At 38.4% G+C, this 16,351-nt stretch overlaps 1 protein-coding gene across 1 annotated transcript; it reads left to right on the top strand.

The window, feature by feature from the left end:
* Positions 1-220: 220 nt before the first annotated feature.
* tmem88b (transmembrane protein 88 b) lies at positions 221-15,546 on the top strand. Its single transcript, XM_077227622.1, has 3 exons — positions 221-479; positions 5,261-5,638; positions 14,836-15,546. Exons 2-3 carry the CDS (start codon positions 5,267-5,269, stop codon positions 15,115-15,117), a joined length of 654 nt encoding a protein of 217 aa, XP_077083737.1. The 5' UTR covers positions 221-479; positions 5,261-5,266; the 3' UTR covers positions 15,118-15,546.
* The last annotated feature ends 805 nt before the right edge of the window (positions 15,547-16,351 follow it).

The raw sequence follows: 16,351 nt of genomic DNA, 5'->3' as shown, positions 1-16,351 counted from the left end.
GAGGTGTGGAAGATGTGGTGTAAATGTGAGGTGGTTTTAATGTCCTCTCTATCCATCAGCAGTAATTTAAGTCTTCACTTCGGCTTTTTAAATAAACATTCCTTCCCCCATCCAAAAAGTAAAGAAAGGGAGTGAGAGGAGAAGAGAAGGGTAAGGAAAAGGGGGAGGGGGCATGAGGGAGGCACAGAGAAAGGCACTGCTATAACTGCCAGGCAGGATACATCCATATCTCAGTCTGCCTCACTAACAGAGAGCAAGTGGACTCATATACAGCCAAAAACAGCTTCACTTCCGAGAACACAAGAAATGAGAACAAGGATCAGTCTTGCACAGCAAGGAAAAACGTTTTTAGAATTTTAGAGATTCTAGAACTTTTTGAACAAGGAATTCCATAAAAAAGAAGAGCAAAAAACAAAGAGTGCATGTTGAGTTAGACAAAGGCAACAAGAAGAAGAGGACTACTGGACTCTCAGCATCGGGTGAGTGGGGGGTGCAGAGGGCTTGATAAGGTGCATGTGAGACTGACCTATCAGAGGCCACTGTAGGGGAATGCTTGGAATTCACGTATCTGTTTGATTGCTTATTTGACATTAATTCACATTACCGTTAGAACTATGCATGTGCACTTCTAGAGTGTAGTGTTGCAAGTGCATGCCTGCTACCACCTTTCATTTAAAGACTGTTTTAATCATGATAACTCTCGAAGTGAATTATTTAACCAGCATTTATTGGCGTTGGGCATGGAAAGTACATATGCTTGATTTTGGCGGACGAGATCTGCTACGCCACTGCTGAGCAAAGACAAGAAGTTGTTCAGCAGCTTAGTTAAAATAACATACATAAAGGACATGCTGCTGCACGAATATATTAAAAACCCCATAGCAGATGTCTACAGGTGGTGCTGGGGAGGAGGAGGGGTAAACAGATTTTTTCATAATCTCGCCGGATAAGTGTATATCTGGTTGGCTAATTCCATGGTATTAGTTTCATGAATGAACTATGTATTTAAAGTATTGTAAAGTAGAAACAATTCCACCTATAAAGATTTTTAAGTTGCTATATATTGGAAGTTCATTTCTGCGTTATACATGCATAAATAAGGTTGCTTCTAAGTAATATTTACTCCAGATTAATTCTCAATTGTGTGATTCCCAGAAAAGTGGAAACAGTGTTAGCGGGTGGAGCAGTGTGTGTTCTCCAGGTTTGGCATGGGGTGCGCTTGTGTTCAGGTTTCCTGTGAGGGGTGATCGAGTGTTTGTTATATGCTGAGTCACATGCCATACATTAGGCGCTAACAAACAGAATACAAAGGCAGGAAGACAACACAACGGCCAGCAAGCGCACAAAAGTGTGCATGTCACCCTCATCATGCATCACTGATGGCATATTCAGGATCTAGTGTTTAAGGGTAAGAGTCTATGTGTGTGTGTGTGTGTGTGTGTGTGTGTGTGTGTGTGTGTGTGTGTGTGTGTGTGTGTGTGTGTGTGTGTGTGTGTGTGTGTGTGTGTGTGTGTGTGTGTGTGTGTGTGTGTGTGTGTGTGTGTGTGTGTGTGTGTGTGTGTGTGTGTGTGTGTGTGTGTGTGTGTGTGTGTGTGTGTGAGAGAGAGAGAGTCGGAGACCATCCTGTATCCATATTTAGATGATTAGCGTATGGCATTGAGGCCACAGCTGTCTGGCGTGTAAAGTATTTATGTAGTTTGACCTCGGTCTATTGTTCTGGAGTCCTATCTGGATGTTCGGTCTAACGACAGGCGGGATGGGGGAACGGCACCTTCCAGAGTTTGGGTTCTAGGCCTCATAGTTCTGGGAAAGTGGAAGGTTTGTTTAATGATGCACTGCTGCCAGTTCTGCATCTTTATTATTAGCAGTACTATTATTATTATTATTATTATGGTGATTGTACTGTATTGTATCTGTATGGTATTGATGTCGCGGGATGCAAGTCAGGTCACATTTTTTATATAGCGCTTTTTGCAATACAGATTGTTTCAAAGCAGCTTTATAGAGATAACGGGAAAATAATGCATTCTTCTGTTTCCAGAAGAAAATAAGTTATTAATTTAGTTAATTTATATATATAGCCGCTCAGGAGTAAACCGTGATGTCATCGTCCAGCTCAGTTCAGTTCTTGTATGATAGTGTCAATGCAGGCAGATCAATATTATTGTTGAATATTATATTAAATGTTACATTTAATGTCCCTAACTAAGCAAGCCAAGCCAATGGCAACAAAGGAGGAAACAACCTCAGGAGAAACCAGGCTCAGGCTCAACCTTCATTTATGTAGCGCGTTTTACAATACAGATTGTTTTAAAGCAGCTTTACAGAGATAACAGAATGCAACAAAGTTTGTTTCTAAAAGAAAATAGCGTCACAGTCCCGCTTAAGTAAGTTCAGTGATGTTTCATTTTTGTTGTAAAAAAGTTATATATATATATATATATAGCCGTGCTTGAGAAAACCGTGATGTCATCGTCCAAGAAAATTTTCCGGAAGAAATTCTGACAATAAAAGTGACTGATTTATATATATATAGGCCTATATATATATAAATATATATATATATATATATATATATATATATATATTGTTATATATATATATTGTTATATATATTGTTATATATATGACGTTTATAATTTTATACTTTCTTCAAATTTAGTACACAAAAATAAAAATAAGCCTTTTGGGGATCACAAGTATTTTAACATTGTGACATTTTCTATCTCTGTACTGTTTTCGTTGGTAATGAGAATGAGATTTTGTCAATTTTATTTGATTTTTCAAACAATCATGTGTCCTGAAAGCATGGATCTCATTACCATTTAACAAATTTAGAATAAATAAATAAAACAATTTAAAAGTGAAACGGTGATTGGGGGAGGGTGCTTACTGCTTAAAGCAACAACAAAAAAATTTAGAAACAATATTAATTTTTTTTATTTATTTGGGGTGACATCATACATACCCATATACATGATAAAAGACTGGAGGTAAAAGTGATCAAATCTTCAGAGGTGTGTGTGACTGCGATGTCAAGGCTTTAATCACTTCATCATATCGCCTGTGTTGTTCCAAACACACTGAAATACCAATTAGTTTCCGCCACAAAGGGCCAATTGGCTTTCAGATAACAATCAGTCTCTGATTAGACCAAATTAAAAGATCATACTACTCTAGTTTCCTGGCGATAAGTGATTTAACCTTGCTCTGAACTTTAGTAGTTAGTAAACAGTGCAAAACAGATGTCAAAGTCACATATGAACGCATCCAAACTAACAACCTTTTTTAGATTTTCAAACAATTGCTCCGAGTGAAATAACCCAGTTTCCTGCAGCTGCTGTTTTTAACAAAAATATCACAATCACAGAACCAATATAAGCCAGATGCTGAATGAGCTCTGATGATGATAAAAACATCTGCTCAAATCGAACCCTTTCAAGTTAGGTAACGAATTATGCTTCATTTTATTCTTTTGTAACTTTTATTCAAATATCAGCAGAGTTTTACACTATTGCAGCGGTTAGAGATCCAACCATGTTAGATAAAGACAAGATCGGGGTCGCTAAAGACCCAAACATGATTGGTGAAACAATGCATTTAAGGGTTAAACTTTACATTTATGCATTTAGCAGACACTTTTATCCAAAGCAACTTACAAAAGGAGAACAAAGCATTCATCAAAGAGCCAACAATCATTGTAGTACACAATGCCAGGTTTATTAGACAACACTGTATACCCGAATAAGTTGAGGAAGAGGTTATCAGTTACATACATTTTTTAAGTTAAGATTTAAAAGTTTAAGTAAGCAGAACTTGCAGATTTTTATTTTTGTACTCACATTTTAATAGCTCATAACTTGAAATATTTAAGTAAGCTAATTCATACATTTAACTTAAAATGATCATGTAATCTCAACTTAAATATTTTCAGCTATAGAACGTGGCGCTTTAACAAGTTAATTCAATAAATCCTAACTTGTTAATTGTTAACACAATTCCTTGATAGCATTAGCATAGCACTTGCTGAGTGAGTACAGCTAAATAAAAGATTTCATATCTATATCTCTCAAACTAAGCTCATGCCATGATGGTAACCCTACAAAAAAACAACATAACAAAACTCTTCAAAACTAGCATAACAAAACTTAATCTTGAACCAAAAACATTATATAACACTTAATTTTAGCATTTACTCTCACTTTTAAATGTGTCATGGCAAAGCATGCTGGAAAATAGAAATCCCGGCCCAAAGTTTGTCTAAATTAAAAGAAACAAGTTCATAAAACTCAAAACAAGAAACAATTCAGATCTCAATGTGTCAGTTTTATGAACTCAAAAGAAACAGAAAGTTCTAAATACTCATAAAAGTTAATTTGATAGAACTAATTTGTTTAATGTTTTGGAGAGTTAGGGTTTACAGTGTTCTCAGCTGTTTCGGAGATTGGCAGCTTATTTCACCATAGAGGAACAGAGAGAGCGAAGGTTTTGGAGAGTGACTTGTTGAGGGAACAAGACGTCACTGATTCACTTAATTTTAAGACAACGGGTTTACTAAATTTTACTAAATAAACTTAATGCTTAATTGAAAAAAATTAAGTTATATGTACTTGACGAGTATATATTATATTTTTTTGATTAAGAATGAAGTTTATTCACTTAATTTTAAGCCAACAGGTTTCCTCAATTTTATTTGGTTAAGTCAGCTGATCACTTTTTACAGTGTGGTTTTACAGTTGAGCCGTTCCAGTTTCAGTCCTGAAAGCCTCTGTAAAACTTGATTCTGGCCACAACTAAGAGCCAGTGGAGTGATAGGAGGGGTGATTGAAGACTAGACAAGCTTCTGGATCATTAAAATCATCATTATAAAACGGATAGTTCTGGTTCGAAGCCGTTGTAAATTACTCAACAAATATACATTACACCTGTGACCGCATGACATTAGTATTACTGCGCAACTACCCTTTGTGATTCTTTGTTGCTGCATGAGTTGCTTGGCAACCTCTTCGGAACTACATTGCTTGGCGGAGGAATAAATGTGTTACAATAACGTTATATTTTTTAAAATATGAATAAAATGAATATTTTAATGGCGTAACCGTTTTATTAAAGCAATAAGCCCCTTAAAGCCGTGTTTTACAGTAACTTTAGAACAGCTAAGGGGGTTTTAACTCGTGCCTAAATCGCTGTAAATCACGGCTTCACGGGCTTATTGCTTTATTTTACTTTTGTAAAGTCTTTCCTTCTCTATCGTCCTTAGATCAAGATGAGCATGAATGGCACACTGGAGAAAGGGGCTCATCACCAGGCCCTCGACCTCTCTGAAGAGCTCCCAAACAACACCCATCACCACCATCACCATCACCCCAGTTTCCAGCACACAAACTCCCTAGCCTCGACTGTGCCCGCCGGGACCACAGTCGGAGGATCTGGGGTGGTCGTGCCTCCCCCGTACTCGGCAGCGGAGGGTCCGCTGGAGCTGCGGGGGTCTCTGGACTGCTGGGCTTGTTCAGTGCTGGTGACCGCGCAGAACCTGCTGATCGCTGCCATCAACGCCTGCCTGGCTGCCTGTGTCTTCGGGCTCATCCTCACTCCTGCTATTGTCATGGTGGTGTTCGGCTTTCTCTGTCATTCAACGGTAAGAGTTGGGAGAAGTGCGTTAAAAAAACTAGTCAAAATATCAAAATAATATATGATGTACAGAGTTTATAAGGCTGTTTTTGAAGGATGTGACGGAAAATTATTTTGGACAAGACAGTAAACACGCAGCTCAAAGCTGATCATTTCACGTGATGAGGACATATTACGTTTAGACACAGGAGCAACCTGTGAAAAAACAACCTGAAAACTGTCTGACAATTATAAATTATTAAAATTATTTTATTTTATTTAAATAAATAAGACAATTTTTTGTAAAAGAAACATCATAATAAAATAGAAGGTTTACACACACACACACTCAAAAGAAACTTTACTCATAAGTATAAAAAATATTAGCTACACAACCAGTATAGATGCGATGCACGATTAATTGTTAAAGAATTGAGATCTCGATTCAAACACCCACGTGATAAAAGTCTGGGATAAAAGTTTATAGTTCAGATATAAACACTGATGTCTATAGAAGCGTTCAAAATAGAATAAATCACCTTTTGAATTTGAAACTTAATGCTTCCAATAAAGATTGTATCAATTACATTGTTACACCAGTAGGTGGCGACTATATTGAATCATTCAAGAGATTCGTTCAAGTGAAGTGAAACAAGTAAATTCCTTATGCGCAAATCATTGAATCAGTCTTTTTAAAATATATATATTTAATTTGAATTATTTAAAAATAAGTTAGCCTAATGTTTTGTTTAGTTGTCTATTCAGAATCGCGAGAGAATCATATATCTATTTTAAACAAAAACATATTTTGATTCTCAGTTTATTCAGAAAAGAGTGGAAAAAGTTAAATCATTTTTAAAAAATGCTTCATTTATATACCATTTATATAGCTATGTTGTGCCAAAAACACTATAAAACAAAACACAATAACAAAAACTTCACAAAGTAATAAAAGCAGGTCTCTACAAAACACACACAGATTCTGCAGATCCAATATCAACGTGAAGATAATTGCATAATAATGTTGCCTTCACTGCAAATGTTTCATCAACTTTCGTTGGATATTTAGATCTTGGAACAGCCAACAGTTCATGAAAAGAAGATCTAATTAAGCTCTTAAATGTTCAGCGCCAAACAATGTAGTGCTTGCTTTATATACAAGTAATAAAAACGTAAAATAAGTCCTATAAAGACATATTGCGTGTCAAAATTCTGCAAGCATCATTTCAAATGAATTGTAAACGTGAAGTGTGTTGATTTAAAGTAGAAAACAGGACATTTCATTAATCAAAGTGAGATGAAGTTAGCCATTTAACAAGAGTAATTTATGCTTAAAGCATATTGAAAGACAAACAGTGTAGCAGCACTAAAGGAATGTCCTTTATAATCTGGGAAAAAAGAGTCAGAATAAAAGCTAATCATGATTCAGAGATATTCTCTTAGGTATTTATGGGAGTTTGGCCTCTGTTTCTCTTTGATTCACCAAGTAATCTCTTAATCTTGGGCATTTCTCAGCAGTTTGAGTGCAGGAGTATTAGCAGGTGCAGGTCAGGAGTTTGAAGATGACGTCAGATGAGAAGTGTTTCAGGATTCAGGAGAGGATTACTGCAGTTTAATAATAATAAAAAATGTTCTCTCACAAAGTTGTATAATAATGACTATGCAATCTTGCACTTTGACCCACAGAAGAGAAGATCCTCTACTTCTCTCTCAAACGCTACAACAAAATGAACAGACAAGATTCTGTAATAAACAGACCCTCCATCTCACATGCTCTTTGTCTCTTTCTAGAAGAAAACAGCTTAAGCTATGGTCACATAGCACCCATGGGTCAGTAAGGGTCATTGTGTGTAAATAAAGGCTGAATTCTTTCAGCCTCTCCGATTACCAGACCTTAGGATCAAAGATCAATGGCCACTCAGACCAATTAGTCCCCATGTGACACATATGAACGAGAGATAAATTCAAAGATCTGTAAGGAACAGCAGACCACCATGGTGTGAATAGTTTGTCACTTCACATAAGCAGTCGACTCCAATGTCAAAGACACATAATAGGATAATTGAAGAGGATAATTGTGATTATTTGTATTGTGAAAAGAGCTATACAAATCACTGTGACATAAGGTGCAGTAAACCATGAAATCGACAACAAAATAAACACACCCCTCCCTTCATTGCTCCACCTGGAGACTAAATATTCACAAAATTGTATTTTTAGACTGTATGCAATTTTCTTACTGCAGTGGTTCTCAACTGATTTGGCCATGGGACCAATTTCCCCATGGTCATCAAGCTGCGACCCACTTGTTTTAAAAAAAACAAAAATTGTTGACACACAAGTAGTGTCCCCCTTTACTTAAAGGTTTTATCAGTGATTTCAGGCCCAAAAATAAATGTCTAATCTTTCCTAACAATCGGCCAGCTGCACGCCCCATAAGCATGCCAAAAACCACGTCTCTGTAGGCAGCCTAGGCTCTGAGATCTGCACACAAAAACAAATGGGTACAACCACCACTCAAAACCAAAATAAAGTGTTCCAACCAATCACTGACAGGGGCGGGTGTTGTGAGGATTTGCGCTCGTTCACGGCTGGACGCGAAATCGGAGCAACACCCGCCCCTGTCAGTGATTGGTTGGAACACTGTTTATTTTGGTTTTGATTGGTGGTTGTACCCATTTGTTTTTGTGTGCAGATCTCAGAGCCTAGGCTGCCTACAGAGACGCGGTTTTTGGACGGCCTGCTTATGGGGCGGGCAGCTAGCGGATCGTTAGGAAAGATTAGACATTTATTTTTGGGCCAGAAATCACTGATACAACCTTTAACATACAAATAAATTGTACTAATATGACCAACCCTGATGAATAAACAGTATTACCAGTCCCAAACTTGTTTTTTGCTACAATAAGGTTGGTAAGCCGCCACAGTCATTTACAAAATACATAAAGTAAAAATAAATTGGCATTTTGGGGTTGTGAAAACAGCAGTTACCATGTTGAACACACAATATCAACATGAACTGTTAAAGAAACATAAACTGTTCCTCCTGATAGAATCATATATGTCATATAGGTAACCTTCATGCAAATCCTTTCCAGCTAACACACGACGTAGCAGTTACGTGATGTATTGGTACTTTACTTTTATTTCAGCATTTACTAATACGACGTTGCATACTCGTAGTTTCTTTGCACTTGGTATATTTACGTGATATCCAGCGCGCGCCGCCTCACATTTGCACGTGGACAGGAAAGTTGTTTTCTCTGAGGTGAGAGACTTTTTATTTCTCAACAAGCTACGAAAATAACGTTAGAATAATGACACAAACATATAGCCTGACAACATCTCCGCAGATAATGAATCGGGACAACGTTTTTCTCAGGCACGTCTGGCTAAATGTCTGTATCCTACACTTTCTCTACACTTTCACGCGCGTCTTTGAAAATCAAAAGTCTCGCATTCGAAAAACATTTATAATTACGTATTTTTAAAAAATGTATGTTGTTTCTTTGACTGTTCAGTCTGCGACCCACCAGTTGAGAAACACTGGCTTACTTAAACTTTAAGTACGACTGTATTTATCTGTGATTTTTACAATCATCTCCTTGAGTGAAGAAACCTGCCAGAGTGAGAAAGAGCAGCTCCAAACACAGATGGGCTTTATCAGTTTTTCACCCTCCTACTCTCTGTTTACTCAGTCACTCTTTTTTAACTCTGCTTCCCTCCATCTCACATGGGAATAGATAAAGAATGTGGGGGTCAGTTTCATCCCTCAATTACCTTTCCTCCTGTGCAATGCTATTTAACCAAAGAATCACAATTGTAAACTAAAATTTGGTATCTGACTGAACAGATATGTTAGCCTACTATTGCAGCTTCAGGCAAGATGACGGATCATCCAAGCATAAATATGCAACATGCTTGTGAAAAATGCAAATTTTTGTTGTGATCCGACACAAAGCAGCTGTTCGAAAGTTACTATTCATGCAGTGTGGCACGGTTGACAAAACCCACGGTTCGGTTCGTATCACGGTTTTAGGGTCACGGTTTTCGGTTCTGTACGGTTCTTGTTGTTATTTTTTTCTTTTAATCTTTAACACTCCAGAAATGTACTTCAGCATATGATATAGGCTATAGCTTAATTATCCACAATTCAGGATACAGTATTAAAAAAAATGTATATCATGTAATCATGCACAAACTGAATTTGACTTGACTTTAAGCAGGGGCGTCATGCAAGCCAAAATTCTGGGCGGGCACAATCTGAGACGTTGCAATTGTTTTCTGACGGGTGATATGGATCATGTTAGGAGGGGCTCCTTGAAAATTTTTAAATTCTGGCTGCTAAACATACCATTTCAATGCAATTTGGGAGGGACAGAAATACCTTAACGGAGCTCGCAGCAACCCTCCTCCATCTGAGGACTAAGTTAAAGTATCTATTTTGTAAGTTTATGTAAAAGACAGGTTGATGAAAGAACTGTAAGCTCAAATTCAAAAGCTTTTGAAGTCTACTTCATTAAAGCATGTTTACACACACACTTACTGTACACTTAGGCCTACTACACATGATTTTAAAAACAGTACCATTGCAGTATATTATGTTATGATTTTAATTTGGTATGTGACCTAAGAACGATCTTACATTAAAGGTGCATAAAGGTGCTGAGGTCTGACTTTGTGGTGCTCTAGAATTAAGTTATTTTAATATTAATATGTGATGAAGGACTTTGAAACAAGTTTGACAGATTTCAGTGCTGAATAAGGTTAACACTACCCCGTTTATTTGAAAATGGTTCATATTTGACAGAAATGTAAAAAAGTAAACAAATGATCAAATGTAATATGTAACATTACTTTAGTAAAATCATTGAAATACTGTAGTTACACTGCTCATTATTATATTTTAAATAAGGAACTTGTAAATAGTAATCACCTTAACTTGTAACTTGTACATTTAACCTACTATGGCTTATTGGCTTTGTATGGCAGGCAGTAACGTTAGCCAACTAGTTTACGGTTAGACTAGGCTAGCAATCGATAACGTTGCACTGACACAACTTAAGTTAATGCTCTGAATTCGCAGCTAATATCAAATCCATAACTTTTTGATCAAGTTAAAATTTCCAGGTTAACCACAAATAATCCCACTACCTTTTAATATCATCCGATAACTAATTCAATGCCGATTTGTTGCTTTGCCCAATAACCACTTCAAGACCATCTGTAAAACATTGCCAGCTCAACGTGCGAGACGAGTGAGTTGCTTGAACATACACAGCAAAGATTCTAGAGCGATACGCGCGTAGCGTTCTAGATTTGATATACACAGACACCATATTAGGAAAAAGGGGCGGGCTGATGCTGACCGATTTATTACACATCCAGAAGAATATTTGAGTCGTTATAGGCTCTGGTATTATGGAGCATAATAGGAATAAAGTTGTGACAAAAAAAATGACTAGGGAATAAAAATCTGAGGGGGCACGTGCACTTTGAATGGGCATGACGCCACTGACTTTAAGCACATTATTGAGACCATCTCTGAGGAAAGCTAGGTGACATTTTGATACAGCAAGAGAGAAGACATTGATGAAATGTTTTTGTTTATTTGGCAAAAAGGAGAATGTGTATTGCTATCTCTACAGGGACTTATTTGCATTTTTAGCACACAAAGATTAAAATTAACATGCATTTATCAAACTGTCAACTTCAGTTTAGCTCTTACAAAAAGTTTATCTTTTAAAAGAAAAAGACAGGAACTCTTAAAGCACTATCTTTTAAATAAGTCAAAATATGTTACACATAATTGCCTAAAATTAGGCTATAACAATAGCAAAGGCCATAACCATAAGTTCAACATCAACACAAAAACAGTATCAACAATGATTCTATTCCCTGAGAGTGAGGATGCATTTTTTTACTTGAAATTAAAGTGCAGTATTTGGAAACATATGACTGGAGTTCTTATCTAAACGTAGTGTCATGAAATCCAAAATGTTCCCACACACCGGACTTATACGACGCTGGCGCATCCTCCAACTCCGGTTAGCCTTCCTTATCTCTCCCACTTGCCATTTCTATACGTGACGAGACCTGCAGCACTCCATACTCAACTTTTACTGTCTATAGGCTTGTTCGACTTGAACCGGCGCTGCACAGATCGATCGGTTTATGACATCAAAGTACCGATAGTCAAAGAAGCCTCATATGTATGTCCATTGTCCACACATCTCTTATTTGGCGCGAAAAGTAAACACACTGTCTGAGGTCACGGGCAGGAGGTTACATTGCGCATGCGTCGAACCGTGCGACGCACACACGCACTGAACCGAGACAAGCGAAGCGAACGGTTCGGTTGTTTTTTCATGTACTGTGCCACCCCTATTATACAGCTGTTTGTGACTGTAAAAGGGCTGCAAAGTTTTAAAGATCAAAGTGTACGACAAATAAAGATATTGTCTCCTAAAAGAAACAATTGATTCTGAAGTACTAAAACGAGTCGTCAGTAATTCCAGCCTCTCTTCCTGTTACAATCCTACCTAACAATGTAACTCATTTGCATAATGCCAGTCTATGGTCTTCATTGGCTGCCTGTGAACAACGTCTACTTTGACCCTCAAACACTGTAGTTGTAGCTGAGACTAGAAGAGTTTGGTTTGTGTTGTTTCAGCACTGTGAATCCACTTTGAATGGCTATTAATAGGCATTTCGTTACCTGCGCACTTTACTCATAAGAGACTGGGCCGTCTGACCAATCAGAGCAGAGTAGACCAATCGTTACAGACTGACCCGCCTAACCAATCAGAGCAGAGTAGGCCAATCAAAACAGACTGGACCATTTGACCAATCAGAGCGGAGCAGACCAATCACAACAGACTGGGCCGTATGACCAATCAGATTAGAGTAGGCCAATCAAAACAGACTGGGCGGTGTAAACAATCAGAGATGAGTTTGCCAATCGTTACAGACTGAGCCGTCTGACCAATCAGAGCAGAGTAGGCCAATCACAACAGACTGGACCATTTGACCAATCAGAGCAGAGTAGACCTATCACAACAGACTGGGCCGTCTGACCAATCAGATTAGAGTAGACCAATCACAACAGACTGGGCCGTCTGACCAATCAGATTAGAGTAGATCAATCACAACAGACTGGGCGGTCTAAACAATCAGAGATGAGTAGGCCAATCACAACAGACTGGGCCGTCTGACCAATCAGAGCAGAGTAGACCAATCACAACAGACTGGGCGGTCTAAACAATCAGAGATGAGTAGGCCAATCACAACAGACTGGGCCGTCTGACCAATCAGAGCAGAGTCGGCCAATCACAACAGACTGGGCGGTCTAAACAATCAGAGATGAGTAGGCCAATCACAACAGACTGGGCCGTCTGACCAATCAGAGCAGAGTCGGCCAATCACAACAGACTGGGCGGTCTAAACAATCAGAGATGAGTAGACCAATCACAACAGACTGGGCGGTCTAAACAATCAGAGCAGAGTCGGCCAATCACAACAGACTGGACCATTTGACCAATCAGAGCAAAGTAGACCAATCACAACAGACTGGGCCGTCTGACCAATCAGATTAGAGTAGACCAATCACAACAGACTGGGCCGTCTGACCAATCAGATTAGAGTAGACCAATCACAACAGACTGGGCCGTCTGACCAATCAGATTAGAGTAGACCAATCACAACAGACTGGGCCGTCTGACCAATCAGATTAGAGTAGACCAATCACAACAGACTGGACCATTTGACCAATCAGAGCAAAGTAGACCAATCACAACAGACTGGGCCGTATGACCAATCCAATTAGAGTAGACCAATCACAACAGACTGGGCCGTCTGACCAATCAGAGCAGAGTAGACTCTCAGAAAGGAGGGATTTGGATAGTGAATCTTCAAACAAACGGTTTTCAGAATCTTTTGAGAAATGAGGTGACATGCAATATAGATTATGAGGACATTAAAGTGTTTTTGAGAAAATGTAAGTGTTTTTTTTTTCTTGGATACATGTAAACCTATAAATGGATGTAACAAAAGATCAGCTCACTAAGGAAAATGAGCATATGTGCTGTCAGCAAACATTCTTTCCCAGTGTATCTGTTGTTTGTCTGTCCTCACCTCAGAGACTCATTCCTTCAGGGAGATCCTCCTCAGCAATGCCTACACACTCATTCCACCTCTTATCCTCAACAACCCCACACCAATTAAGCAGGGGCTAGGGAAGATGTTTTAGGTTGTTTTTTTGTAGTTGTTTTTTTTGGGGGTGGGGTGGGGGGGGGGTGGGGGGGTCCACCCCCACCACTATATAAAAGTCTATAAAACTCGTCAAAACTCCGCGAAAGACAACAATCCAGAACATATCGAAAAACCCGCTTAATTTGTGGGGGGACCCGTCAGAATTGCGAGGCCCCCTAGTGGCGCGAGGCCCTGTGCGGTTGCACAGTTCGCACAGCCCTTGCGGCTCTGGGAGGTAACGTTACAGAAAAAAAGTGTTTTTGCGGGCGGGAGCGGGACAAAACATAAATGTTGCGGGCGGGAGAAAGTAACAGAAAGTTGTTGAGAACGTCAGTTATAACGAATCACGTATTAAAAAATTGTCGGGTTTAAATCGAGCTCGGGTTCATAGTTACAGTTAATGTGTTGGGTGGGGTCGGCTTGATTTTTTGGGCCCGATCTAAGCTCTACCTCGGGTAAGTTATGCTAACACTTACAGGCACGAATCAGCCGTTTGTCCTTTGGGAACTTGTGGAGACTCTCCCCTGTTTCTGATGTATTCGTACATCCCGCACAAACACAATAGTTAACCATTTTTGCTAGCTAGGTCTCCAATATAACGTAACTCTAGGCTTGGAGTCCCTTTTAGTCACGCCCAGCCTAGTGGAAGTGAGGGGGCGTGCTTGAAACCACTGTAAAACGTACCAACTTTTCTTATTATATTCAGCATTTTGGTATAAAAAACATACAAAACAATGGTGTTCTTATCTTTATGTTTAGTAAGCACATTGCATTATCTTCGTGAAAAATTTAACCTGCAATTTACACTTTAACGGTCACAATATGACGTCACGCTCTGCGCGTATGTTTTAAGAAAAACATTTAACAAATAAATGACACTTTTTAAAATATCCCACAAAGTGTTTATTACAAATAAATTACAAAATACTAAAAATTAATAAATGAACAAAAATTGTCAAATGTCTCTGTTTTCAGGTGCGCCCGCACGGATCGACACCGTATTGCTCGGACCTGCTGAATGACGGTGGCTGCGTGGCTCTGCTGGTTGTGGGTTTCTTGCTAGTGACTCCACTCTTGGTTCTGGCCTTGGCTGCGTACTGTCGGCTCGCTCGTCACCTTCAGCTGGGTCTGTGTTTTATTCCTTACAGCCGGGCCGTTTACAAAAACCTTCCCGCGACCCAGCACCGCGGCCTGGCAGGGGGATGCTGTGGACAGCAATCTGGGAAAAGAGAAGGGAAGGGAAAGGTGTGGGTTTAGAAGGAAAGGGCTAGTACTGGAGATATGGAAAGTTGTGAATGATCACACTACTTTTTGTGTGATATATATATATTTTAATATTTTTATGTAGGGATTTTAAGGTCTGCAATGTGTTATAAGGAATTCTTACTCACTGATTAACCTGTTTTAATAGCCATACACACCATGTTCGTCAATTTGTTATTGCACAATTTCAGTAGGCCTACTTGACGTTTATAGAATAATCAAATTCAAATATCCAAAAATGTTGTGGATGTATTCTATGTATAACAAACTCTATTGGCCTCATACAATAAGCACATATCTTAAGCCATTGTCAAAAATATTTTGTCATATATTTTCTTATATATCATGTACAGTGTTGTGTATTTTCTCTATTCCTTAAATATGTTACATTAAATCCATATCGAATACTGTAATTTCACAAAATTGGTGGGCTCTTGTGCTATTTTTTTCTCACAATGTTCATTCAGGACAAACAGCCGAGCTGCTTGACTATATACAATTTATGGAAAATGAAAAATCACTCCGGCTTTCAAAGGTAATATGGGCTATGAATTAAATCATTTTCAGAATGAATGGCACTTCTACAGAAATTTGTCAAAAATGTCAGCTTGCCATGAGAGAAATAAACATACGTATAGCACCCTCTAGTGTTAAAAGCATAGAATGACAAAAATAAAAAACACGCATAATAATGACTGATCATACTGGGCTAAAAAACAAACAAAAAAGCTACCACCACTTTTTTTCATAAAGATTTCACATTTATAATAAAGCATTTGCTATTGTATTATATATGTTTTGCTTACTTTTTATATTATTTTAGTTAAAAAACCACAACAAATGTAATGGTGGCAAAATTACATAGTAATGATTCAAAGGTTAAAATTGGTTTAAATGAATCTTCATACAGACAAACAAATCTTTAGCTGGCTGTTGAAATAGTGATGGGCGATTTCGAAACACTGATTCATGAAGCATCGAAACCTTTACGAATCTTTTGTTTCGAATCAGTGATTCGGAGTGTGAATCAAAGTGCCAAAGTCACGTGATTTCAGTAAACTAAGCTTCGTTGCGTCACAACGGTTTCGAAATTTCAATGGTTCACCGCTGGGTGCGATTAGACATAAGGCTTGTTCGACTTGAACCGGCGCTGCACAGACCGATCGGTTGATGACATCAAAGTACCGCGAGAGCGATTAGAGAGCAGACGGCTCCTTATGCTTTTGAA

This window comes from Siphateles boraxobius, unplaced genomic scaffold (assembly GCF_051911475.1).
Source record: "Siphateles boraxobius isolate OS27281-9 unplaced genomic scaffold, OSU_SipBor_1 130, whole genome shotgun sequence".
In the NCBI taxonomy this organism is placed as follows: Eukaryota; Metazoa; Chordata; class Actinopteri; order Cypriniformes; family Leuciscidae; genus Siphateles; species Siphateles boraxobius.
The sequence above is the reverse complement of the archived record's forward strand: the minus strand, read 5'-3'. Positions and strand labels throughout refer to the sequence as shown.

Coding starts and splice junctions, on each gene's coding strand:
- tmem88b (XM_077227622.1), top strand. CDS start 5,267: ATGAGCATGAATGGCACACTGGAGAAAGGGGCTCATCACCAGGCCCTC. Junction 5,639..14,835: donor GCTTTCTCTGTCATTCAACG/GTAAGAGTTGGG, acceptor CTCTGTTTTCAG/GTGCGCCCGCACGGATCGAC.